The sequence below is a fragment of the Heloderma suspectum genome, chromosome 1 (assembly GCF_057233095.1).
Source record: "Heloderma suspectum isolate Gila_16-S chromosome 1, 16-S_ref, whole genome shotgun sequence".
Taxonomy (NCBI): Eukaryota; Metazoa; Chordata; class Lepidosauria; order Squamata; family Helodermatidae; genus Heloderma; species Heloderma suspectum.
The window spans coordinates 367,865,437-367,892,575 of NC_139458.1; the positions used below are offsets into that span (position 1 = coordinate 367,865,437).

Genomic DNA, 27,139 nt, shown 5'->3' on the forward strand with positions numbered 1-27,139 from the left:
CAGCACTGGAGTGATGTGATCTCGCCGGCAGCTGCCTTTAATCAGGTGAGCTGCCGCGTTCTGTACCAGCTGCAGCTTCTGAACTATCTTCAGGGGTAACCCCACGTGGAGCGCATTACAGTAGTCTAAACGAGAGGAGACCAGGGCATGTACTACCGATGGGAGCAGATGGTCGGGAAGGAAGGGGCGCAGCCACTGTATCAGATGGAGTTGATAGAGTGCTGTCCCGCTCACAGCTGACACCTGAGCCTCCATGGACAGCTGGGAGTCCAAAATGACCCCCAGGCTGCGGACCTGGTCTTTCAAGGGTAGCCTTACCCCATTCAACACCAGGTCAACATCCCCCAGCCTCCTCTTGTCTCCCACCAAAAGTACCTTGGTCTTGTCAGGGTTCAGCTTCAGCTTATTCCTCCCCATCCAGCCACTCACCATCTCCAGACATTTGGACAGGGATTCTGCGGCCAACCTTGGTGAAGATTTGAACGAGAGGTAGAGCTGCGTGTCATCCGCGTATTGATGACACCGCACCCCAAACCTCCTGATGATAGCCCCCAGCGGCTTCACATAGATGTTAAATAGCATTGGGGAGAGGATGGAACCCTGTGGCACCCCACAAGTGAGTGGCCCTGGGTCCGAAACCTCCTTTCCCAGTGCTACCCTCTGGTACCTGCCAGAGAAGAAGGACCGGAACCACCGCAATACGATGTCTCCAATGCCCAGCCCCTCCAGGCGGTCCAGGAGGATACTGTGGTCAACGGTATCAAAAGCCGCTGAGAGGTTGAGGAGAACACACAATTATAACACACAATTTCCATTAAAATGTGCATTCATATTCTTTTTTCAGTGTTAGCCTGAAAAATGGCTAAAAAATGGCTAACAATGGCTAAAATGGCACTCTGTATAGGTTAAAATCGTGACTCTCTCAAAGTCAAATATCTATTTGATTTGATTAAACCTAATTTCACAGAAGTGCTGGGGAAAAGATGTATTTTTCTAGGACTCACTTACCTGGGAGTAAACCCCTATGAACTCAGTAGGAATTATTTCTGAGTAGACTTGTTTATAATTTTTTTCCTGTACAAAAGTTTTTTAAACCCTGTTTTCAGACTTTTCACTTACACCCCCATATTCTTCAGTAGGTTGGGACATGTCAGTCTTAATGAAGAGCTTGCATTCAGCCTCTCTGCAGAATAGCATCTTCTTTTTAAATCTTTGTAATGAATTTTTAAGATTAAAAAAACCCTGCATAGTAGCTTTTTATCTGATGGCATCTGAAAGAATAACAATCTCAGAGATATGTCACAAAATTTGTTAGAACAGTTTGAAGCTGAAGAAAACTGCCAGATCAAAAGTGAATTGTTAGCATTCTGTGGCTATGGTCCAGTCCATTGTAGAAGATCACCATAGACTCAATAAAGCCCTGCTTCATCACACCCATGTGCATGTGGGTGCAGGGAAACCGGGGTTTATTGAGCCTATGGGAATCATATGTGTGCATTATTGCATTGGTTATGTGTGCAGTATTGGAGAACTGGATTGTGTCCTTCGTATTTGTATACATAATTAATGTATACAGACATTAGAGTTACATGTATTTGAAGATTTATATGGTGAAACTACAGACATCAGGCACAGCGAATCAGTATAGTAATAATAAATGTAGCTTTGGTCAATAAGGATATAAAGAACAGGAACTGAATGTATGGGTGTCAGGAGAATTTTGCTTCTTCTTTAGAGAGATTGGCAGTGTTCTGAGAACAATAAGCACACCTGAATCCAATTGAAATTAATGAACCTTAGACTGCACACTTAAGTGTTATTGATTGTAAGTAGTTAAAAGTGCTTATAATTTTGTGTTGAGGAAAAAATCTTTCATCTTTCAAAATGCTTTTGCATGTAGGGGCTAATATCCTATGTTTTTCTTTTTAGGAAAAATTGGATGTGGGGATAAGAAAAGAGGTGGATGGGATGGGAGCACCTGAGATAAAGTACGGAGACTCTGTCTGCTTCATACAGCATGTTGAAACGGGTTTGTGGCTTACGTACCAGTCAGCGGATGCAAAGTCTGTAAGACTGGGATCTGTGCAACGGAAGGTAAGATGCTTTACAGAAGGGTAAATTATAAAAATGAAAGGACACCACCAGTGCTGCATTTTGATATTTCAACTTTTTTCCAAATATGAAATCTAAATGGGTTTGTCTGTCAAAATTGCAATAAGGCACTGAACTATTGGGGCAGAACTACATGTTACCAAGAATACAGTGCTGCTGCTGAATTCAGTCCCATGGTCCCTCCAACTCCCCCAGTAACATATAGTTCAATTTACCCCATGGCCTGGTGTTATTAGGATGAGTATTTCCTTATCTCCACTGCTGGAAAACAGACATAGTAAGGTCATCAGGACATGGAGTAAGTTGAATTAGACATTACAGAAAAGGAGAGGAGAAAACAACTTTGTTGGGGATTTTTAATACACAGTTCTGCTCATAAAAAATAAATTAATGGAGAAACCAAGCCACACATTTATTAGATTTCCAACACAAGTCTAACATAAGGCTTACACTGGGCACATTTTGTAGTGTTTTATTCTGTAACAATGTAGCAAGGTTTCATATTACTTGTGTAATAGAAAAGATGGGGTGGGGGATACCCATTACAGCCTCCAGGGTAGGGAGAGCATCTAGTCAAGAGTCTCATGTGCTGCACCTCCTTGTGCTTGGCTAGAGTACCTGTAATTGATCTGCTAGGCCCTTCTCTTTCAAATCTTCTCAAAACCTTTTTCTTCAGCAAAGCCTTTCCTGGATCACCACAGTTCCACCTTGTTTAAATCTTTTGCTTTCTTCGGGTACCATGCCCTTGCTATTGTTTCATCATGCTCTGTTATACACTCTGTCCTCTAGCTCCTGTGCTACATAAACATCATCACAGTTTTCCCCTTTTGTAATGAGTGCTCTTTGAAATTTCATTGCAGGCTATCATGCACCATGAAGGCCATATGGATGATGGTCTAACATTGTCTAGATCTCAGCATGAAGAATCTCGTACTGCACGTGTAATTCGTAGTACCGTCTTCCTTTTCAACAGGTTCATAAGGTACAAATGTTCTGTTGAAAACTAATAACATAGCCTTTAACTAAGCTTGAGTGTGTGTAACTCAAATAAACAAACATTGTTTCCCTCTTTACCCTTGCCTCCCCTTCCTTTGTTGTTTCCTCTGTGTGAAATTTTAGATTGTAAACCCCTTGGAGCAGTGGCCTGTCCTCTCGTACTCTGTAAAAGTACCATGCACACAGTCAGTATTTTAATCATGGGCAGCATTAACATCATGGGCAGCATTAACATCATGGGCAGCATTAACATTGGTGCAGTTGTAATATTAACTGTGGTTAATACTACAATGGGAGGAATTTGGGTGGGAGAGAGAAGGGGGGACGTGGAAAGAGAATGTGAGCTTGTGGGAGGGAGGGAGGAGGAGTGCATGAGAGTGACGATATCTCCTAATCTCTTAGCTATGGGGAAGAGATGGTGAAACACTATGTCTGCACTGTGCCTAAGTGTGGTCCAGCATTGAGTCACTTTTCTATATTTAACTCAGAAGTCTTTCATAGTCCTCCAATTGCTCTCACATGCTCTTGCTTATAAAATGGACATGCATACTCTGAACTGTAAGGAGAGTGAGCAGTAGACAAAGGACAGACATGCATGTTAGGGGGAACAATGCAACCATCAAGTCAGAATTGCAGTCAAGGAAGAGCAGGATCTTAGCAGAATTCAACACAATTGTATTTTAGATGCTTTTAACTGTAATTTTGACCTGTGATCTTCCCCCACCTTTTAAAAAAATACTCATTCTTGCTACGATCTCGACTTCAGGACTTGTTATTTAATACCAGTTCATTACTAGAACAAATAGTACTGTGTGATATTGTTCCTTCATTCAGTGCTTATTGCATATAGTTAACTTTCATCAGTTCAACTTTTTCATCAGTTCCTCAATAATTGCATTTCACCTTTGGCCAGAGAAGCCATCAGTGTGAACAAGGTTTTAATGAGTGTGACTTTAAACTGCTTAGTCCATAATCTCACTATTGGAAGGACGATGTTTGGAGCTAAATAAGTGATAGAGGTCGATTCCGAATAGGAAGAAGAACTTTCTGAGTTATAAGCATTTTAGCACTACTACGCACAATTTTTATTCTTGAGGACTGAGTTTTGAGGTTCTTCAGTAATAATACTGAACAAGGCTGCCTGTTAGAGATCAGTTGTATCACATGCTTGTTAACAAACTTATATGACTTACAAACTTTAATGAGCTTCTGCCATGCATTAAAAATGTGGCTGTTCAGGCAGGCATTTGGGGTGGGTTAGGGTATTTTAGAAAATGTTTTTATTGTAGAATTTTATTGTTTTAAACTGTTTTTATTGTATGTTGTACATCTCCCAGAGTGGCTGGGTGACCAGCCAGATGGGCGATTAATAAATTTAATAATAATAAATAATAAATATGACTATCCCAAGTTTATTTGGGACATTATAATGACAACATTAAAAATCAGACTAGAACTATGTCTTATAGAGCTATTTAATTCATTTTAGGGGTCTCGATGCTCTCAGCAAGAAAGCAAAGTCTTCCACAGTTGATTTGCCCATTGAATCAGTCAGCCTTAGCCTCCAGGACTTGATTGGTTACTTCCATCCACCTGGTGAGCTTTTAGAGCATGAAGACAAGCAGAACCGACTAAGAGCACTGAAGAATCGACAGAATCTCTTCCAGGAAGAGGTAGCAATCTTGGTTTTTCCTTTGGTACTTTACTTTTAGTACAGGTAAAAAATTCCTTCAGATTAACAGCATGATTTATATAAAGCACTTTCAGTCAGTTTTTTTGCTCCAATGGAAGCAAAAGATGTCAGAAAGAGAAATACTTTTACCTTTTGAAAATGTCAGAATTTTGCAGTCCCTCCTGTTATGTTTCTGTTTCTAAGCAAACAACTTTGTACTTTCCTTTGAGTGCCTTACCCAGTCACAAATGTGCCTTACGCAGTCACACTAGTAATCTTCCCTACAGAGGGAAGTGGGAAAGAATTTATCTGGTCACCCAGTCATGTAACAATGCAATAGTATCATGGTTGGTGCCAAATGAACTGCCTGCCAGCCGCAAAGGAGAGTCTAGCTAGGGTAGTTCAGACAGAATGCTAAGCCATAGTTTAGTGTTATGCAAATGAGCAGCAGTGTGCCTCAGGCTTGCACACTCCCTCTTCCCCCTCTTCTCCCCTGGTACAGGCCACAGTGAGGAAATTGAAAGCATTTGCTTCCTGGGTTAAACTAACCCAGATTTCTTATTATGTCTATACTGGGAACTCTGCTTAATTTAAATTATGGTTTGTTGAAACCAGCCAGGGTCATAAACCACAGTTTGATCCTGGTGTGTTTCAATAAGCCAGCTTAACTTAACCACACCTTGTCCTTTGGGGATGTAAAGTTAAAAGCAGACATGCTAGAGGAGGAGATTTGGTGGAGGAGGGGAGGGAGAATATGGAGGTCCAAGACTCATCCACATGGTGCTAAACTATACTTTAGCATTATGTCCAAACCAGATCTCTGTGACCAAAAGTTTTCTCCCCAGCAAAAAAACAGGGGCTAATGCATGAACTGCCTATAAGATGTACTGTTCCCAGAGGGGCAATGAATGCAGGTACAGAGAGCTGTATCAGGCCTGCAAAACAGGGTGTCAAATCCCTTGGTCCTCTCCATTCACAATCACACACTCTAAGGCACCAGATTTCAGGCTCACTACTTTATTAGTTAGCTACCAGGTTCTTTATGCAGGGTTCCAGAGAATAGCAAGGAGAGACAAGAAGGCCTTTTTAAATGAACAATGCAAAGAAATCGAGGAAAACAATAGAATGGAAAAGACTAGAGATCTTTTCAAGAAAATCGGAGATCTCAAGGGAACGTTTTGTGCAAAGACGGGCATGATAAAGGACAAAGAAGGCAGGGACCTAACAGAAGCAGATGAAATTAAGAAGAGGTGGAAAGAATACACAGAAGAACTATACAGGAAAGATCTGAATGTCCCTGATAGCCATGATAGTGTGGTCACTGAACTTGAGCCGGACATCCTCGAGAGTGAAGTCAAGTGGGCCTTAGGAAGCATTAGTAACAACAAAGCTAGCGGAAATGACAGAATTCCAGCTGAGCTATTTAAAATCCTAAAAGATGATGCTGTTAAAGTGCTGCACTCAATATGCCAGCCAATTTGGAACACTCAACAGTGGCCACAAGACTGGAAAAGGTCAGTTTACATTCCAATTCCAAAGAAGGGCAATGCCAAAGAGTATTCAAACTACCATACCATTGCGCTCATTTCACACGCCAGCAAGGTTATGCTCAAACTCCTACAAGCTAGGCTTCATCAGTATGTGAACCGAGAACTACTGGAAGTACAAGCTGGGTTTCACAGAGGTAGAGGAACTAGAGATCAAATCGCCAGCATTCGCTGGATCATGGAGAAAGCAAGAGAATTCCAGAAAAACGTCAATTTCTGCTTCATTGACTACACTAAAGCCTTTGATTGTGTGGATCACAACAAACTGGCAAATTCTGAAAGAGATAGGAGTACCAGACCACCCTACCTGTCTCCTGAGAAACCTGTATGAGGGTCAAGAAGCAACAGTAAGAACCGGACATGGAACAACCGATTGGTTCAAAATTGGGAAAGGAGTACGACAAGGCTGCATATTGTTGCCCTGCTTATTTAACTTATATGCAGAGTACATCATGAGAAATGCCGGGTTGGATGAATCACAGGTCAGAATTAAGATTGCTGGGGGAATTATCAACAACCTCCGATATGCAGACGATACCACCCTAATGGCAGAAAGCGAAGAGGATCTCAAGAGCCTCTTGTTGAGAGTGAAAGTGGAGAGTGCAAAAACTGGTTTGAAACTCAACATTAAAAAAACTAAGATCCTGGCATCTGGCCCCATCACTTCCTGACATATAGAAGGGGAAGAAATGGAAGCAGTGACAGATTTTATTTTCTTGGGCTCCAAGATCACCACAGACGGTGACTGTAGCCATGAAATTAAAAGATGCTTGCTCCTTGGGAGGAAAGCTATGGCAAACCTAGACAGCATAATAAGAAGCAGAGACATCACCTTGCCCACAAAGGTCTGTATAATCAAAGCTATGGTTTTCCTAGTAGTAATGTATGGCTGTGAGAGCTGGACTATAAGGAAGGCTGAGCGCCGAAGAATTGATGCTTTCGAACTGTGGTGCTGGAGAAGACTCTTATGAGGCCCCTGGACTGCAAGGAGGTCAAATCAGTCCATCCTAAATGAAATCAACCCTGAGTGCTCATTGGAAGGACAGATACTGAAACTGAAGCTCAAATATTTTGGCCACCTAATGTGAACAGAAAACTCCCTGGAAAAGACCCTGATGCTGGGAAAGATTGAAGGCAAAAGGAGAAGGGGATGGCAGAGGATGAGATGGCTAGATAGCATCACGGATGCAATGAATATGAACTTGAGCACGCTCCGGGAGAGAGCGGAGGACAGGAAGGCCTGGCATGCTACGGTCCATGGGGTCACGTCGGACATAACTTAACGACTGAACAAGAACAACCAGGTTCTTTACAAATGCAAATCCTCGGAGACTCTCAGGCTACAAAGGAAAACAGCTACTCCACACAATTACGAATATCAATAGAGGAACTAAGTGGGAATCAGAGACGTTGCCGGCAGTTTGAACAAGAACTTGCAGGCCAGAATAGCTTAGGGGGGGATGCCCCTCCCTTACAGTTGTGCCCCCCTACATAGGCTATTACGCATAGCCAACTGGGTGGAATGTCTGAGCTCTGCCTCTAATTTTTCTCACTTTGCTCTGCGCTGGACTCTAGCATCCTTCAGGTCACACCCCTCACTCTCTTCCTCCTCTGAGACCTGGGTTCTCATGGGGGAGGAAAGGGGAGGGGGACTTCAGGTTGAGCCATCTTTCAGCCAAGTTCCTGAGAAGAACACCTATCCGTATCTGAGCTCACTAGGAAAGAAATCTCCCCCAGTTCTGGTTGTTCCCATTCTGAATCTGAGCTGCTAAATATCTCCACATGCTCAGAATCATTCCTGACACGGGGGTGGGATGGGGCATGGGAGATGCATGAGTAGGAATGCTCCAGAAAAGGGGTAAGAGAACCCCCACACTATGACTACTGGCAAGATAAATACAGGTATTCCCAGTCTTCCCTTAATGTGTCTCTTCTTCCTTGTTCCATGTAGATGTGAAATGGCTGCTCTAAAAAGCATATATACACAAAAACAGCAGTTACAAAGAAGAACTCTATTTTAATATATCATTCAGCCCTGTGTTTTCTGTAGGTGCATGTAGGTGACCTGCACAGACATCCATATCTGCCTATATCTTTTTTCTTTTCCTCTTTCTTGTGACTGTTTGTACCTCCAAAGCTCAGTTCATTCATTGTGTATTAGCTACACAATTGGGGCTATTTTTCTGATATAAGAAGTAGATTCTGTTGTAATTTAAAACAAAATATTGTTGCCTGAGATAAGCACCTTTTTTCTTGTAGGGTATGATCAACTTGGTGCTTGAATGTATTGATCGCTTACATGTATACAGCAGTGCAGCTCATTTTGCTGATGTGGCTGGGAAGGAGGCAGGAGAGACTTGGAAATCTATTCTAAACTCTTTGTATGAACTACTAGGTAAGATATACATTTGAGTAAGTAGGATTATTGGTATCCAAACACACACACACGCTAAGAAAACCAAAATGTTGACATTTCACTTAGCTTCTCTTATATCAGGTTTACTTTACCAAGTGCTGGTAAATATTTTCAGAAGGAAATGTGCGAATGAATACTTGGGTTAACATTCAAGGGTTTATTTAGATTGCAGTTTATGTATATTGATGAAAAATGTCATACTCAAAATAGTACGGTTGTTTTTCTCATGATTAAATTTAATATATAATGTCAGTGGGCAGTATCCAACAGAGGTAGCCACCAGATCTGTCTTTCTCCTCTTCAGCAGATAGCATACGTTGAACCTCAAACCTTAAATAATCTATCAGAGTACCTACAAAGCAAAATGCACTTAAAAGCCCAGTTATAAGAGAAGCAGAGAAAGGTATGTAGGAAGGTACAAGATCTTGGGATGGTGTAGTGATGATGTAGACTCGTATAGGAAATGAAACATAAAACATAGGTTTGAAGTGGAACTATAGTTTGCGTTCAGTCTTAGATTAATATCTTGGTAGTGTATTCAGAGTAGCTTTGTCATGATAATCCTATGCAGGCAGCTGAAGGCACTATGGAAGCCCCATCCACATTAGGTGTGGCAACAAAGTGACACTACTTGAACATGGAAGTGATTGGATTCAGTTACCTACACAGAGTTGCCTTGTCCAAGGCTGCTCTTAGCTTAGGCTTTAGATTTCATTGGCTTAACTGTTGTCAAGACACTCACTTTATTCCCTTGACTAGCCAAACTCTTGAATAGCCATGGTTTTTGCCACTTTGGCCTATGATTCTTCTCTCTTGCTTGGATGGCACCATACACAGAACTCAAGTGGCGAACCATATACAATGGAGTATATAGCTGTTGAAGAACTTACCATGGATTGTAGGAGTAGAAAGGATAGATCTGGTTGCACACGAGATTTCTTACAGTGTGTTCTGGTACTTAGTTGATACAATCTTTATTCTACCACTAGCATGCCACTGTGGGCATTCCATGATTTAAAATGTTGCCTGACAGTAGCCGGTGTGCAGTGTTTTATGAGAGAGGTGGGTTAACTTCAACTTACTATTTGTTTTTTTCCCTCTAGTAGAATCAGTGTGTTACACAAAGGCATCTCAAATTACATCTTCAGGATCCCTTAACATTTAAGGCAGTCTTCCACAGCCTGGTGCTCTCCTGATGTTTTGGACTACAACTCCCAGGATTCCTATTAATTGGCCATGCTAGCTAGGGATGATGGGAGTTGAAGTGCAAAATATCTATAGGACACCAGGTTGGGGAAAGCTGGTTTAAGGCATAACAAATCTCTGTTACATGGTGCTGAGTTTGCAGTCTTGCTTAAGAATATAAGAAGTGCCTTACTGGCTCAAACCAAGGTTCAGGAACTCCAGCAACTTGCAGGTGTTAAAATGGTCCAACTGGTCAGTGGTTTTCTTGTTCTGTGAAGACAGACATCCATATATCTATTGGCTGTATAGTCTAAAACAGGGGAAGGCAACTTGGTACCCTCCAGATGTTTTGGACTGCAAATTCCATAAGCCATCACCTTTTTGTCATCCTGGCTGAGGCTAATGGGAATTGTAATCCAAAACACCTGGAGGACAGCAGGTTGCCTATCCCTGGTGTTAAAGATGTAACAATACTGAGCAGATGAGGATAAAAGACTTCAATTTCAGCCCAAAGTAAAAAGTTGTACAAGTAACTTAGTGATATTTGATAGTTTCTTAAACTTATTAGCACAAAGGTAGTTACAAATATATTACTTCAGAAGGAGGTTTAATCACTCTCAGTTACTCTATTAATGAAATATAGTGCTTATATTAGTAACTTTCGGTATGGGTAGATGAGATTTGTGATTATAATGAATTCTGTCAGTTTCCTGATTAATAATACATTTCTTCTGCAATATTATATTCAATAGTAGCTCATGAAACATATTTTATTTTCCTAACGTGATAGGTCTTCAGGGAACGTTTGTGTTCCATGATTAATTGTAGATTTTACCTGACCTGTGGTAATACTAGCCATAGCTACAGCTGTGATGCTTCTAATTTATGATTTTATTAACATTATTCATTGATAGTTATTTTCAGCTCTGAAGCTTTGGTTGGGTAAGACAGAAATATGGTTTGTTTCAGAGGATTAGGATTGGTTGTTGTTGTTGTTTCTGTTTCTTCCTATGCATACCCTCACACCATTTTGAATGGTGATTTATATCGATAAGTAAAGATGTTGCCAAAGTTAACAGGGCTAAAGCACAGAAATGAACTTTAGGGGCAGGGTACACTGATCTCCAAGGGGAGGCAACCATTAGACGTTCCCCATTTCTTCTCTGGCTCAAATAAAAATCCAAGCCAGAGTAGATCTCTTGCCTTAACCACTGCTTTAAAGGGGTGCTCCTGGGTGACAAAAGACCCCCCACCATGGGGCACTGTCTTGCCCCAAAAGTATCCTATGCAGGGCCTTTTGCACCCCATTCTCAGTTTCCCAGGGGCAGTTCTTCTCCAGTTATAAAACTGGAGGTGGGACGATAGCCTACCTTTGCACCTGCCTAAATGTGGAAGTGTCATCTTTGACATGAGGGTCATTTTCCAAGCCTGAAGTAGGCTCAGAAAATGATCTTAGTTCTTCCCAGTTAATCCAAGGCAAACAGGAATCGTACATATCTGAACCTGTACCAAAAACTGGACAAAGCCTTTATTATTCTCATACTGACAGAGATCCTGAACCATTATAATTAAAATCTCTGTTGAGCTCAAACAGGGAAAGACAGTTTTAACCCCCCATCCCCCGCAAAACAGGTTTTCAGAAGGGATTAATTAAAACAGCAACAATGATATGTACAGGTTGTGAGGAATCAGCTCACGAGGGCCTGGGTTGGTCCATCTTCCACTTTTTGGAAGGAAGTGCTGCTCAGAGTTAGTATGATTGCGTCTGGAGTGCTTATTGGGTGGCCGCCCAAGGAAGGTCTACGAGTAACCACACAGAGACAGTATTGGTTATAAACTGGCTACACCTGTATTGGTTACAGCATAGAGTTTGACAGAGTGTGAGGCTGGATCGGATCATTGGCCAGCCTGCCTGCTGACTGATTCACATCCCAACCCAAGTGCTGGGTGGCCCTAAACTTAAAGGGGAGGTTTTGGCCAGAGAATGGGGTTGACTATGCCACGGCATGGGCCATTCACATGTCCCCCTGCTCCCTTGGGCATGGCACCGACATGCCAGCCCCCAAGCTGGAGCCCTGTGGCCCACCCCCAGGGACCTCCCTTCCGCTGGGGAGCAGGGTGTGTATCCCCTTTCCCCTTGACTTGGATCCAGCCCAATGCCATCTGCACTAAAGTTGTGGCAGTGATGCTTAATAATTGACCTTTCAACCAACTTACGCTGCTATGAGGAAGGCGAAAACCCTGTGAAATGAGCCAATTGGTCCTCAGGAGAATTCCTTCCCAGCCCCGTCAACTGGCAGCTGACAGCAGTCCATAGCAATAAGCAGTCTTACTTAGGACAAGGTGGGTTGGGCAAGTCCAAAGCAGTAGAGTGAGGAGTAGGCCCGGGCTGCAGCCCTTTGAAGTAGCTGAGGAGCGTACTGGATGGAAAACTCCTTCCTCCAGGACACTCCTTCAGCCCCACCCCCCACAAGCCCAGCCAACGCCACTGATTGGGCTGCAGGAGGCATAGCCATAAACAGCTGGCTGCGGCCTCGGACCCCCTCCTTCAGAGCCTTCCTGGTTTAGCACCCATGCTGTGGGGCAAACTGGGACCCCTGGTGAGTAGGGGACCCAGGCTTCTTAACATCGCTTATACTTTCACAGTCCTTTCCATGCAGTACTAGATATGTTCCTTTAATTGTATTATTGTATTTATTTTAAAGGATTTATAAACTGCTTATTATTAAAAGTAATCCCTAAGCCGTGCACAAAATAAAACATAAATCAGGATAAAAACAAGATAAAAACCAATAAAACATCAGTAACAATAATGTACAGGGTCCAACATCAGTCACCTTTAAATTAAAAGCCTGAGTAAAAAGTGTATCTTCAAAAGGCATCAAAAACACCACAGAAGTTGCTTCATGTATAGGCAAGGGAAGAGTATTCCAAAGGACAGGGGCAATAGCAGAAAGCAAGACCTTGAAAGTGGCCTGGCTGGTAGCAAATAGGCAGACAGTGCCATTCCCTCAGAATGGGGGTAATGTGGGCATAACCTAGTTCTCTACTTAACACTCCATGCTACTGCAATCTGCACCAGCTGTAGTTTCCAGACCAACCTCATGGGAAGCCCCACATAGAGTATATTACAGTAATCCAGTTGTGAGGTTAATCTAGCGTGTTACAGTAATCCAGTTGTGAATCACAGTAGCCAAGTCATCTCTGTCCATGAATGGGTGTACCTGGCGTACCAACTGAAATTGGTAAAAGCTACTCCTTGCCAGAGAGGTTACCTGAGTCTCCATGGACAGTGCTGGATCAAGGAGCACCCCCCAAGTTCTGATGTGTCAGCTGGGAGCAAAGCTTTGTGTTTGAGGTTCTTACTGATAGCCAAATGCCTAAATTTGTAGTATTGGAAACCTAGATTTTATCCAGAGTTTTGGCTGAATGATTTGCTAGATCAGAAAGCCAAAGAAAAGTGACATACAGCAAGAAAAGAAATCTTCACACATTTGACAGTATCTGGGGGAATTCTTAAACTTACTCAATAATTGCGTTATTAATGAACTTGTAGCCTGATTCTTGATGTCATTTCCTGGCCGGATTGGAACCCCAGGCAGGCTGGATTTGGCCCATGGGCCTGAGATTTCACAATCCTGTCTTATGGCATAAAAATAAGGTGCTTAATTATCAGGATGGGATGCTTGGAAAGTACAGACTTGTGGCGACAATATCTAATATTTTTTCACATTTTATAACAAGACAAAAACAGTCATATGTTCAGTATTAATCATAGAGTGTATAGTAGCCATGTTCCCAGTCACTTTAAGTCAAACATGTAGCTTAATAAACCAGGACGCGAAGGAGTACCATGCTGGGGCACAGAGCCCATTCGCTCCTTCTCTGCTGGTCCCTTCACTTGTGTGGGTAAATTAAACCACAAAGGAAATAGTTTCTCATGACATCCAAACCAGGATTATGGTTTAGTGTGAATAAACAAGCCAGGATTTGTAAACCAACAACAAATCCCAGTTATCGCTATTTACAATCCTGGCTTGTATGAGTGCACTAAACCATAATCGTAGGTTTAGGCATGACAGAAAGCTGTCCTTTCCCGCTTAGTTTACCCACCCATGCGAAGGAGCTGCATGCATGAATGTGGTTTATTAAGCCATAATTTTTGGTTTAAAGTGATGTGTGAATGTGACCAGTGAATGTGAGGATTTCTAAAATTAGAATTAATCACTCTCTTTATTCTTTTCTAGCGGCTTTGATTAGAGGGAATCGTAAAAACTGTGCCCAGTTTTCTGGATCTCTTGATTGGCTCATCAGTAGATTAGAGAGATTGGAAGCATCTTCTGGTATGTTTTTCTGCATTGTAAAGTATGTATATTCCTTCTTAAGAATGTAATATGAAAACTTACTCTAGTAGTAATTCAGTCACAGTTCCTTGGATAGAGTGGGTATAAACTTGTATAAACTGACACATAAAGCCATGAAACACAGGAGCAAAAACACATGCAATAAAATACGAACGGCATTAAAATTGAAGAGTGACAAAACATTATACAACATTAAAATCCTGACAGGACAAAATGGTCTTAAATAAGGAAGGAGCTAATCTTACTAACTTTGGTAGAGTTCCACAATCTGTACTGCTACCAAAAGGCCCTGTCCCTAGTACCTACCAACCTGCCTCTCTAAGTAGTGAAACATATACAGGGCCTCCAGTGAAGATAAGAAGGTACAGGCAGGCTAATATGGATAGTCCTTTAAGGTTACTTTTGTTATTTCTAAAGCACCTAAAATTTACTAAGGACTGTGCACAGGTTAAAAACAAGATAGTTCATCCCTACTGGCAATTTAATAGAAATGGCACCACGTAATAGACACAACATAAAAGAAAAAGGGGATGGAGAGGAAAGAGGCAAGCATGCAAACTCGGGCACCATTTATAACTTATAACTATATATAGCTAATTGGTTTTATGGATGTGTGTGATTTCAGTAGATATATACAGCATGATGTGGTTCCCGATTTTCCCAATTTTGGCAAGAGAATAAAGCTGTGCAGAATTTTGATGATGTTTGATGTGAAGGGAGGAAGGGGAGTTGCCCAAACTCCCTGCAGTGTCCAAAGTGGGCAAACAAATTACTTGGTTAGCTTCCACCATCCCTTACGTCCACCTCAGCCTGAGCCAGGGGACTCTCAGACCTTTCAGGACACACTTGGAACACATAAATAAGGACTCAAGCTGACACTCTCTGTTTCACACTCCCAAGCCAAAATGCTCTGAGCAAGACCAAAGAGAAGACTCTGAATTTAGTACTGGGGCTTTACCTGGAACAAAGCACACACAAACTCCGAAATAGATGTAAAGTTTATTTACAATAAGGAAGTGGGGGGGAGGGAGGGAGGGATATAAAGGTGTCCAGAAATCAAAGAAACCTCAGTAACCTTTTAGAACAATGGAGAAACCTTTTTAAACAATGCTGCAGGAAAACAACATCAAAGCAACACCTATCCTGTCCTATACTTTACCTAGGTAAGAGTCTTTCTGTAGGAGAGGGCCCAATTCAGAATCCAAAACCTCACAGGCCTGAAAGCCACTTAGTACAGGCAGACTGCAGTCATTGGAAGCTATAGGGGTAAAAATTGTCTCCAATTATTATGGATTGGAGTTTAGACTCCACCCCTTTAGCTTGTGCTTACTTTCTTTCTCCTATTTAGTTCAGTGTTAGCCTATTCCTCAGTAAACAGCCTCTTGTTGTTTGGGCGTACATGTTAGTACTCTGTTTCATTTATATTACATAAATGAGAACTTAACACAGACAAAGACTGCAGATCAAAATGAAGAACAAAACGAAGACCAAGATGAAGACAGGAATGAAGATATGGCAACAGTAGCCCCCCACTAGCCCCCCAAGGCCCTTGACAAATGTGAGGTGATCCTCCTTGGCCAATCACTAACAGGCTGAATAACTTCTTTGGCTTTCAGCAGGGGAGAGGGGGAAAGAAGTTCCACTCTGGCCTTGAAGAGCCTGGAGACAAAAAAAGAGAAAAATTGTAACACGCACAGGCGGTTTTAATGAGAGAATGCAGGCCCCTCCTCATGAAATGGAGCTTCCGTCCTTCCAAGTAGCTAAATCTTAAATAGAAAATGGATTTCTTGACATTTGATTTGTGATACAAACAATGCTGTTTCAAAGGGTGCAAAAAGGTCCACACAAAAAATCCCCTTCCTTCCACTGTTTTGCAAATGTTTGGTTCTTTTGTCTGAAACTCCTGTTCTCCAGATCTACTGCTTTTGTGTCTTTTTTTGTTTTTACTTGAAGTAAAGAAGCAAACAAAAAATGTCAACAACCTATGAAGATCCGTTCTTTGTGTAAGCTTTTTCTAGATCCATGTGCAGGGCACATTTTATATAACAGAACTGCTGGATTTTGATTATTCATCCCTGTGTGTGCAGATACCTGCATGATGTGCATATGCAGGAATTCCATTAAGTTTCAGTTGAGAAATTTGATCAATACAAATCCCAGTTTTAAATGAAAACACAATGGGGAGAGCAATCCTATGGTCCCTGGGCTTTGACCTTGGAAGAGGTAGTCAGAAATCCGACCCCCAACACCTCACAGCTGGCACAGGGAGAATGGCACCAGCTGCCTCTCCCAGGTTGGAAAATCAACTTTGGAGAGGGGGAAAAGGGACGTTCTGGTGGGCAATGAGGGGAGGAGACTGGAGAGGCCAGGATACGATTTATCCTGAGCCTCCTTCCCCCTCCTTCCTTCCCCCTCCAAAGTGCCCTTGCTAGATGTTCTGAAAAGCCCGTCTAGCAAAAAAGCAAAGATTGGAGAACGGGGAGGTAAAGACTGCCTCTGCTGCTCCTCCCGCCAGGGGCATTGCTAGGTTCTTAAAAAATACAAGGCACAGGCCCATAACACAAATTTGCATATATATATATATGTATAATGGATCACTGCCTTGTTGTGGCGAAGGGGCTTGCGTAACTCAGTGAAGCCATAAGCTATGCCGTGCAGGGCCACCCAAGACGGACAGGTCATGGCAGAGAGTTCTGACAAAATGTGGTCCACTGGAGAAGGAAATGGCAACCCACTCCAGTATTCTTGCCAAGAAAACCCCATGGAACGTATCACAAGGCTAAAAAGAGATGACGCCGGAAGATGAGCCCCTCAGGTCGGAAGGTGTCCAATATGCTACTGGGGAAGAGCAGAGGGTATTTCCAAGTAGCACCAGAAAGAGTGAAGCGGCTGGGCCAAAGCCGAAAGGACACTCAGCTGTGGATGTGTCTGGTGGTGAAAAGAAAATCCGATGCTGTAAAGAACAATATTGTTTAGGAACCTGGAATGTCAGATCAATGAATCAAGGTAAGCTGGAGGTGGTCAAACATGAGATGGCAAGATTGAACATCGACATCTTGGGAATCAGCGAACTAAAATGGACAGGCGTGGGCGAATTTAATTCAGGTGAACATCATATCTACTATTGTGGGCAAGAATCCCTTAGAAGAAATGGAGTAGCACTCATAGTCAACAAAAGGGTGGGAAAAGCAGTACTGGGGTACAATCTTAAAAATGATAGAATGATCTCAGTACGAATCCAAGGCAAACGATTCAACATCACAGTAATTCAAGTCTATGCCCCAACCACTGAGGCGGAAGAAGCTGAGGTTGATCGGTTCTATGAAGACCTACAACACCTTCTAGAACTAACACCAAAAAAAGATGTCCTCTTCATCATAGGGGATTGGAATGCTAAAGTAGGAAATCAAGAAATCACCGGGATAACAGGCAGGCATGGCCTTGGTGTACAAAATGAAGCAGGACAAAAGCTAATAGAGTTTTGCCAAGAGAACATGCTGATCATAGCAAACACTCTTTTCCAACAGCACAAGAGGCGACTCTACACATGGACGTCACCAGATGGTCAATATCGAAATCAGATTGATTATGTCCTTTGCAGCCAAAGATGGAGAAGCTCCATACAGTCAGTAAAAACAAGACCTGGAGCTGACTGTGGCTCAGATCATGAGCTGCTTCTTGCAAAATTTCGGCTTAAATTGAAGAACGTCGGGAAAACCACTAAACCGTTCAGGTATGACCTAAATCATATCCCTGATGAATATACAGTGGAGGTGAGGAATAGATTTCAGGGATTAGACCTGATAGACAGAGTGCCTGAGGAACTATGGACGGAGATCCGTAACATTGTTCAGGAGGCAGCAACTCAATCCATCCCAAAGAAAAAGAAATGCAAGAAAGCCAAGTGGCTGTCTGAGGAGGCTTTACAAGTAGCTCACGAAAGAAGGGAAGCGAACAGCAAGGGAGAAAGGGGAAGATATACCCAACTGAACGCAGAGTTCCAGACAATAGCAAGGAGAGACAAGAAGGCCTTCTTAAATGAACAATGCAAAGAAATCGAGGAAAACAACAGAATGGGAAAGACTAGAGATCTCTTCAAGAAAATTGGAGATCTCAAGGGTACGTTTTGTGCAAAGACGGGCATGATAAAGGACAAAGAAGGCAGGGACCTAACAGAAGCAGATGAGATTAAGAAGAGGTGGCAAGAATACACAGAAGAACTATACAGGAAAGATCTGAATGTCCCTGAAAGCCATGATAGTGCGGTCACTGAACTTGAGCCGGATATCCTCGAGAGTGAAGTCAAGTGGGCCTTAGGAAGCATTATTAACAACAAAGCTAGCGGAGATGACAGTATTCCAGCCGAGCTATTTAAAATCCTAAAAGATGATGCTGTTAAAGTGCTGCATTCAATATGCCAACAAATCTGGAACACTCAGCAGTGGCCACAAGACTGGAAAAGGTCAGTTTACATTCCAATTCCAAAGAAGGGCAACGCCAAAGAGTGTTCAAACTACCGCACAATTGCGCTCATTTCACATGCCAGCAAGGTGATGCTCAAAATCCTACAAGCTAGGCTTCAGCAGTATGTGAACCGAGAACTACCGGAAGTACAAGCTGGGTTTTGAAGAGGCAGAGGAACTAGAGATCAAATCGCCAACATTCGCTGCATCATGGAGAAAGCAAGAGAATTCCAGAAAAACGTCTATTTCTGCTTCATTGGCTACACTAAAGCCTTTGATTGTGTGGATCACAACAAACTGTGGCAAATTCTGAAAGTGATGGGAGTACCAGACCACCTTACCTGTCTCCTGAGAAACCTGTACGAGGGTCAAGAAGCAACAGTAAGAACCAGACATGGAACAACCGATTGGTTCAAAATTGGGAAAGGAGTACGACAAGGCTGCATATTGTCACCCTGCTTATTTAACTTATATGCAGAGTACATCATGAGAAATGCCGGGTTGGATGAATCAGAGGTCGGAATTAAGATTGCTGGGAGAATTATCAACAACCTCCGATATGCAGACGATACCACCCTAATGGCAGAAAGCGAAGAGGATCTCAAGAGACTCTTGTTGAGGGTGAAAGAGGAGAGTGCAAAAGCTGGTTTGAAACTCAACATTAAAAAAACGAAGATCATGGCATCTGGCCCCATCACTTCCTGGCATATAGAAGGGGAAGAAATGGCAGCAGTGACAGATTTTACTTTCTTGGGCTCCAAGATCACCACAGACGGTGACTGTAGCCATGAAATTAAAAGACGCTTGCTCCTTGGGAGGAAAGCTATGGCCAACCTAGACAGCATAATAAGAAGCAGAGACATCACCTTGCCGACAAAGGTCCGTCTAATCAAAGCTATGGTTTTCCCAGTAGTAATGTATGGCTGTGAGAGCTGGACTATAAGGAAGGCTGAGCGCCGAAGAATTGATGCTTTCGAACTGTGGTGCTGGAGAAGACTCTTACGAGTCCCCTGGACTGCAAGGAGGTCAAATCAGTCCATCCTAAAGGAAATCAACCCTGAGTGCTCATTGGAAGGACAGATACTGAAGCTGAAGCTCCAATATTTTGGCCACCTAATGCGAAGAGAAAACTCCCTGGAAAAGACCCTGATGCTGGGAAAGACTGAAGGCAAAAGGAGAAGGGGACGGCAGAGGATGAGATGGCTAGATAGCATCACGGATGCAATGAATATGAACTTGAGCACGCTCCGGGAGAGAGCGCAGGACAGGAAGGCCTGGCGTGCTATGGTCCATGGGGTCACGAAGAGTCGGACACGACTGAACGACTGAACAACAACATAATATATATCCATGTGTGTGTGAGTGGGGGGGGGTATGCTTGTGTGTGTGTGTATAGATTATATACATATATACAGAAGTTCGCTCAGAAGTGTGACACCCCCCCACACTTCAACTCAGACTCCGATTCAACTTTTTGGAAAACATCCCACTTCTGCTCTGGCCAATTTGTAGTCAGACCACTTCAGCTCAGCAACAAACCTGAGTTAATGTCTGGAAAAATGAGTCTTTATGCTTCCTGTTGACTACCATGGGAAATTAGAAAAAAAACCCTGTAGCTTTTTTTTATCTTGGTCAGAACTGGATGATAATTTCAGGCATAGTAGCCCCCTAGAAGGGGATTACACCTGCCCAATGTCAGAAAAATTGGTGCAGGATTTATATTTTGATTTTCCTTTAAAGGGAACTGCAAATAACATTTTTATTCCTTGGAAGAAGTGGATGAAAATTTCAGGATTCATTGCCCCTTCAGAGCAGATCACATCTGCCAAATTTCAGAATGATAGCCACAAGGATTTTTGTGCAAGGGTGGCCTTGACATTTTGAGATCTCCAAAGAGGCCATACTTATCTCCCTATTTTTCTTGTGGACCATTGTTCTGAAAATTCCAGACAGCCTAGAGTTGTTCCTTAGTAAGAAACCAGCAAAGTTTCTGAAGGATAGGTGCAGCAATTCATGTGGAAGGGGAGTAGGGATGTACGAAACTCACATACCTTTGCTCCGTCCCTCCGCGCGGAATCCTCGACAGGGGGGGAGGCGATCTGGTCCTCCCCCCCAGAATCCTCAATGGCTGGCTCTGCTCCGCGGCCAGGCTGCGGAGCAGCCGGCCAGGGCCGTCCGCAGCTGGATTTCCGGCCACGGACGGCCTTGTGCGGACGCAAATGGCAGCTGCCATTTGCGTCCAGCTAGACAGCAGTGATAGGCTACATAAGAATTTACGTAGTGTCAGGGTGGACACTGAGCCTATAGAATCCCAGAGTAGTTCTGATTCGGAGGAAGAGCAGTCGCTCCTGGGAGAGGAGCGCACCCCTTTTTCCCAGGGCCCGCAGCTGACAGAGATTCCTCCCACCCACATTCCTAGATTAGAAAGCAGTCCATATATGTGACTGCTTTCACATATATATGTGGCGCCCAGAGGATCCAAGGGAAAAGGGGAGGGATTCTCCCTAGTCCTTATATTCAGGGGTCTGCCAGTAATTGCTTTTCAAACGGGGACCAACTGTTCCAACTTAGGGCATAGGGATGCTGCTGCTCAGATCTAGTTGCTACCTGTAGAGTTGTAAGTTGTAAAAGAAGAATAAAGCTTTGAAAAAAATCCCTTTGTCTGCGTCTGGACTTAGCTACTGGATTAGACTGAGAGAGCCCTCCAAGGAGCCCTTGACATGTAGCCTATCACGGCTAACGTCCAACCCCCCCCAAAACACGCAGCGTACGCAAATGGCGGCGGCTACGGCGACCACCATTTGCGTTCCCTATTTTTCGCTGACTTATCTTACGTAAATATTTACGTAAGATAAAACGGCGAAAAAAAAGGGGAACGCAAATAGCGTAGTGGACGTTCCTCCCGTTCCTCCCCCCGGAATCCTCGCCGGCCTGCTCTTCAGTGATTCTGCGGAGCCGCTGGCCGTCTCCAAAACACCAGCAATACAGCCGCTATGCCGTATCGCTGGCTGAAGGGGACTTGACTAACTGCAGACGCAAATGGCGTCCAGAGAAATCCGCTGCAGATTCAAATGAGGCCAGATTCTTTGGAATCCATCCTCAGGAATCCGCAGTGGATCGGGACCACTTACATCTGCTCCAGGAGGACTGGAGGCAGAACGGCATTCAGCTGTTTCTTGCCAGTCAGAGCCGTTCGCCTCCTCCCTGTCCCTGCCGATTGCCATGTCTTAAAAAAAAAAAAAAAAAAAGGTGATCGAGAGGATGCGCCCATAGACTTATATGCAAATAGAGTCATGAATCTTGCGTATAAGCCTATGGACACATAGACTTATACGCAAGATTCATGACTCTGTGTGTCCATAGGCTTATACGCAAGATTCACGGCTCTATTTTGTGTATAAGTCTATGGGCAAATGTGATCAGCAGGATGTGCCCAGAGACTTATACACAAAATAGAGCCGTGAATCTTGCATAAAAGCCTATGGACACATAGACTTATATGCAAGATTCATGACTCTATTTGCGTATAAGTCTATGGGCACATCCTCCCGATCGCCTTTTTTTTTTTAAGACATGGCAATCGGCAGGGACAGGGAGGAGGCGAACGGCTCTGGCTGGCAGGAGGGAAAATAAGCACCCCCAAGCCAGTCCCCCCCCCCCCCAGAATCCGAGCGGAGCGGAACTGCTCTGGAAGATTCCGAGGGGGAGGAATGGATCGAACTCATTGAAGTTCGTGGCGGAAGTCTCCGCCATCCCTAGTTTCAGGCAGGCTTCTTTCCTAGCCCTACCTGGAGATGCTGGGGATTGAACCTGGTACCTTCTGTACGCCAAGCATGTGTTCTGCCACTTGAGCTGCTACAGCCCTTCCTGTTGCTGGATAATGGCAACTGACAAACAAAACAGCCCCAGATTTGTTTCTCTGCAACCATGTGAACCCACTTTTCTCAAAGGCTTGAGTGAGGAGAAGGAGAAAAACCCTCTTCTCTGTATAAAGTCAAATACCATTCAGAACTTCTCTTGCCCACCGAAGAGAATTCTCTTTAAGAATTCCCTATGATATGCTCTGGGTAGAATAAAGAAGAGAAAGAAAGAACAGGATAGGGGAAGGAAGAAGAAAAGAAGAAAAGAAGAATGGTGATTGGAAATGTGCAGGGTGGGGGTGGGGTAGAGAGAATTCCCTGAGCCAAGTGGCTCCTTTCAGAAATTCTTTCAGAGGAATTTAGGAGGCTGTGGAGGGTTGGTAAGGATTGTACTTACTTAAATTAAGTTTATGAGGTGAGGTGGCTGAGGGCTTTTTCTAGCTTTTTTTAAAGCTGTAGAACCTATTTAAGAGCCTCAGCAGTTCCTCGATCATGGTGCCACATAGTCCTAAGCCTCCTTTTTGGATAATTTGAGTCCTACAGCTGTTTAGGAGAAATTAAAGTGGAGGGAGAGAAAGACGTTTGTGGAGGCTGATTGGAGCCTTTGCTGTACTGAAACTATTAAACTTCTGCAGAAGCCAGAAGTTCCAGTTTGGGGCAGTAAAATCAGATGCGGTATGAAATACCAGTATTTCACATGGAACTCCTTCTTCCCTTTCTTCTCCCACTTCAAAGTTTCATTGCAAGCAAGCTCCCAACAATGGGCATGTAAGAGCAGAAAAGTAGGCAGGGAGAGGTCTTTTGCACCTCAAAAAAGCAACCCCCCAAACCTACACCTAGGGATGTATGAAAATCACTTACCTTTCGCGGATTATGCTGATGGTGGGGGGGGGGAGGCACTCCGTCCCTCCCCCCGGAATCCTGGACGGGGGGGGAGGCGCTCCATTCCTCCCCCCCCGGAATCCTGGCTGGCCGGCTGTGCTCCGCAGTGATTCTGCGGAGCCACTGTAGCCGCCGCTGTTTGCGTCCCTGCAGTCAGCCGTGATAGGCTACGTAAATGTTTACATAGCCTATCACGGCTGACTTAAAAAAAAAAAAAAACGGCGTACTCAAATGCTTAATCTACGCTATTTGCGTTCCCCTTATTTTTGCCGTCTTACGTAAATGTTTACGTAACATTTACATAAATGTTACGTAAATGACTACGTAAATGTTTACGTAGACTAAGACATGCCAAAATAAGGAACGCAAATGGCAGCGGCCATGGCCGCCATTTGTGTTCCCTATTTTTCGCCGTTTTATCCTACGTAAATATTTACGTAGGCTATTACGGCGAAAAAAAAGGAACGCAAATAGTGCCCACTACGCTATTTGTGTTCCCCTGTTTTTCACTGTAATAGCCTATGTAAATATTTATGTAGGCTAAAATGGTGAAAAATAGGGAATGCAAATGGCGGCAGCCGTAGCCGCCGCCATTTGCGTACGCTGTTTTTTTTTTTTGCTTGCTGTGATAGGCTATGTAAGTATTTACGTAGCCTATCATGGCAGCCTGGCTGGACGCAAATGGCGGCCGCTACGGAATCCGTGGGGGGGCTGGGGGTGGGAGACCATTCCGCCACGGATTTCAAGGGGCCAATGTCAGTGCATTCGGCCTCACTGAAATCCGTGGCGGAATTCTCCGCCATCCCCACAAATTTGCCATTCTTGGGCAAGGTGCTGGATCATGTGGTGGCCTCTCAACTCCAAGCTGTTTTGGATGAAACTGATTATTTAGATCCATTCCAATCAGATTTCAGGCCTGGTTATGGGACGAAAACAGCCTTGGTCGCCCTGGTTGATGACTTACACTGGGGAATGGATGGGGGGAGTGCAACCCTGTTGGTTCTTCTAGACCTCTCAGCGGTTTTCGATACCATCTACCATGGTATCCTTCTGGATCGTTTATCTGGATTGGACTTGGGAGGTACAGTTTCAAAGTGGTTCTGGTCCTTTCTGGAGGAGTAGTCTCAGAAAGTGGTGCTGGGGGACTTCAGTTCCACCCCATGGCCATTAGCCTGTGGGATGCCACAAGGTTCTATTTTGTCCCCCATGCTTTTTAACATCTACACGAACCTGCTGGGGGAAGTCATCAGGAGGTTTGGGCTGAAATGTCATCAGTATGCGGATGATACTCAGCTCTACCTCTCGTTTCCATCTGCACATCCCAGGGAGGCTGCGGAACTCTTGAGCCAGTGTCTGGGGGCTGTTTTGGGATGGATTAGGGTGAACAAGCTCAAACTTAATCCAGACAATATGGAGATATTGTGGGTTGGGAAACCAACTACTTCGGATGGAGGTTTACAACTGGTCTTAGATGGGGTTGCACTCCCCCGAAAGACCATGTGCATTCTGGGAGTCTTCTTGGACTCAGAGCTAACTGGAGAAGCCCAGGTGACTGTGGTGTCCAGGAGTTCTTTTTCCCAGCTCAGGCTGGTATGCCAACTGCAGCCCTATCTGGAGAGAACAGACCTTGCCTCAGTTATCCATGCAGTAGTCATGTCCAGGCTGGACTACTGTAATGCGCTATACATGAGGGCTGCCTTTGAAGACAGTTCAGAAACTCCAGCTTGTGCAGAATGCAGCTGCCTGAGTATTGGTGGGGACAATTCAATCATATAACACCTATACTGTGCCAACTGCACTGGTTACCGGTGCATTTCCGAGCCGAATTCAAAGTGCTGATTTTTAGGGGTGGACGAAAGTCACTTACCTGTCCTCGAAGGCTGTTCGCGGTGGGGAGGAGGCACTTCGCTGGTCCCCCCGCGAAGCTCAGGCCGGGGGGGAGGCTTCCCGCCTCGCCCGGCCGAAATTCAGGCCGGGGAGGAGGCGCCTTGCCTCGCCCGGCTGCGAACGCGAAAGTAAAAAAACAAACAAACGCCCCCTGATAGGCTACGTGACGATTCACGTAGCCTATCACGGCTAGATCTGCAAAGTCAGCCGTGATAGGCTACGTGAATCGTCACGTAGCCTATCACGGGTGACTTTAAAAAAAAAAAAGCGCGTACGCGAATGGCGGCCCCCATAGGGAGCCGCCATTCGCGTTCCTTAGTTAGTCGCTGTAGTCTACGTAAATGTTTACGTAGACTACGGCGAAAATAAGGGCAACGCAAATAGCGTTGCCGTTATTTTCGCCGTAGTCTACGTAAACATTTACGTAGACTACAGCGACCAAATAAGGAACGCGAATGGCGGCTCCCTATGGGGGCCGCCATTATCCGTACACTCTTTTTTTTTTTTAAAGTCACCCGTGATAGGCTACGTGACGATTCACGTAGCCTATCACGGCTGACTTTGCAAATCTAGCCGTGATAGGCTACGTGAATCGTCACATAGCCTATCAGGGGGCGTTTTTCTTTTTTCTTTCATTGCAATGGCGGCGGTGGCAGCCGGTCGAAAGACCGGCTGCCGCTCCCGCCTCGCTCGAACACCCGCCGAACCGCCGGCCGGACCAGCCACCGGGAGGGACATTCGGCGAAGGTAAGTCCCGTCCCGGGGTGCGGGGTGCGGGGGGGTGCGGAGGATTTCTCCCCGAAACTTGTTCGGGGGGCCGAACACGTTGGTGCTCGGCCCCCCGAAGTTTCGGGGAGAAATTCTCCGCCATCCCTACTGATTTTGGCCTTCAAATCCTTAAACGGTTTGGGACCAAGTTACTTGAAGGACCACCTTCACCCATATTAGTCTGCCTGCACTTTAAGATCAGAAAGAGAAGCCCTTCTCATTTGCCCACCCATGAGAGCAGTCAGGTGGGTGTTCACATGTGAGAGGGCCTTCTCTGCAGTGGCCTCAAACCTTTGGAACAAGCTGCCATCGAAGGTCCATCATGCTTTGTCACTGCAGACTTTTAAGAAGGCCTTGAAAACATATTATTTTACCTTGGCCTTCTCATGATATGACTGCTATTGTTGCTGTCACTGCTATTAACATAGTTGTTGGTTTGATTGTTGGCTTTTATTGGTGTTTTTATTGTTTGTATGTTTTTATAACTTTTAATATTTTAACTCTTTTTATGTATTTTATTGCTGTGAGCCGCCTTGGGAGGGCCTCTGCCCTGAAACGTGGCCAAGAAATATTTTAAATAAATAAAATAAATTATGTGGAAGCACAAACATTATAGCTCTTTGCTTTGACAGATTTTCTTGAAAATAGCAAATTTTACCTGTGACTAGCACAAAAGCCACTTGACCTAACTGCCTGAAATTGGGCAGGTTCAATCAGCTCCATGGGGGATACTAAATCTCCAAATTTCATATATTTATCATACAAACTAAAAACGTTATGTCCGTTTCTGTTTTCCAATGCAAGTCAATGGGAAAATGTAAAAAAAACGGCAATTAGGTCTGCTCAAAAGATCCAGCTGAAGAAGATTCAGGGCCCGTGCCCAGGTGGTCCTCTTTATAACGACACCCCTGCCTCCCGCCTTGCCAGCTCCAGCCAGGAAGAGCATAGGAATCTTGGAAGCTTCTGAGTTTGGGGGTTTATGAGTAG

At 44.1% G+C, this 27,139-nt stretch overlaps 1 protein-coding gene across 1 annotated transcript in view; it reads left to right on the forward strand.

Moving 5' to 3' along the window:
• Positions 1-27,139, forward strand: part of RYR2 (ryanodine receptor 2) — a 545,602-nt gene that overhangs the window by 191,610 nt on the left and 326,853 nt on the right. The window contains exons 13-17 of the mRNA XM_084828209.1: positions 1,930-2,094; positions 2,973-3,094; positions 4,598-4,781; positions 8,587-8,722; positions 14,176-14,271. Of these exons, the coding sequence (XP_084684335.1) occupies positions 1,930-2,094; positions 2,973-3,094; positions 4,598-4,781; positions 8,587-8,722; positions 14,176-14,271 (703 nt within the window). The remainder of the gene's footprint in view (positions 1-1,929; positions 2,095-2,972; positions 3,095-4,597; positions 4,782-8,586; positions 8,723-14,175; positions 14,272-27,139) is intronic.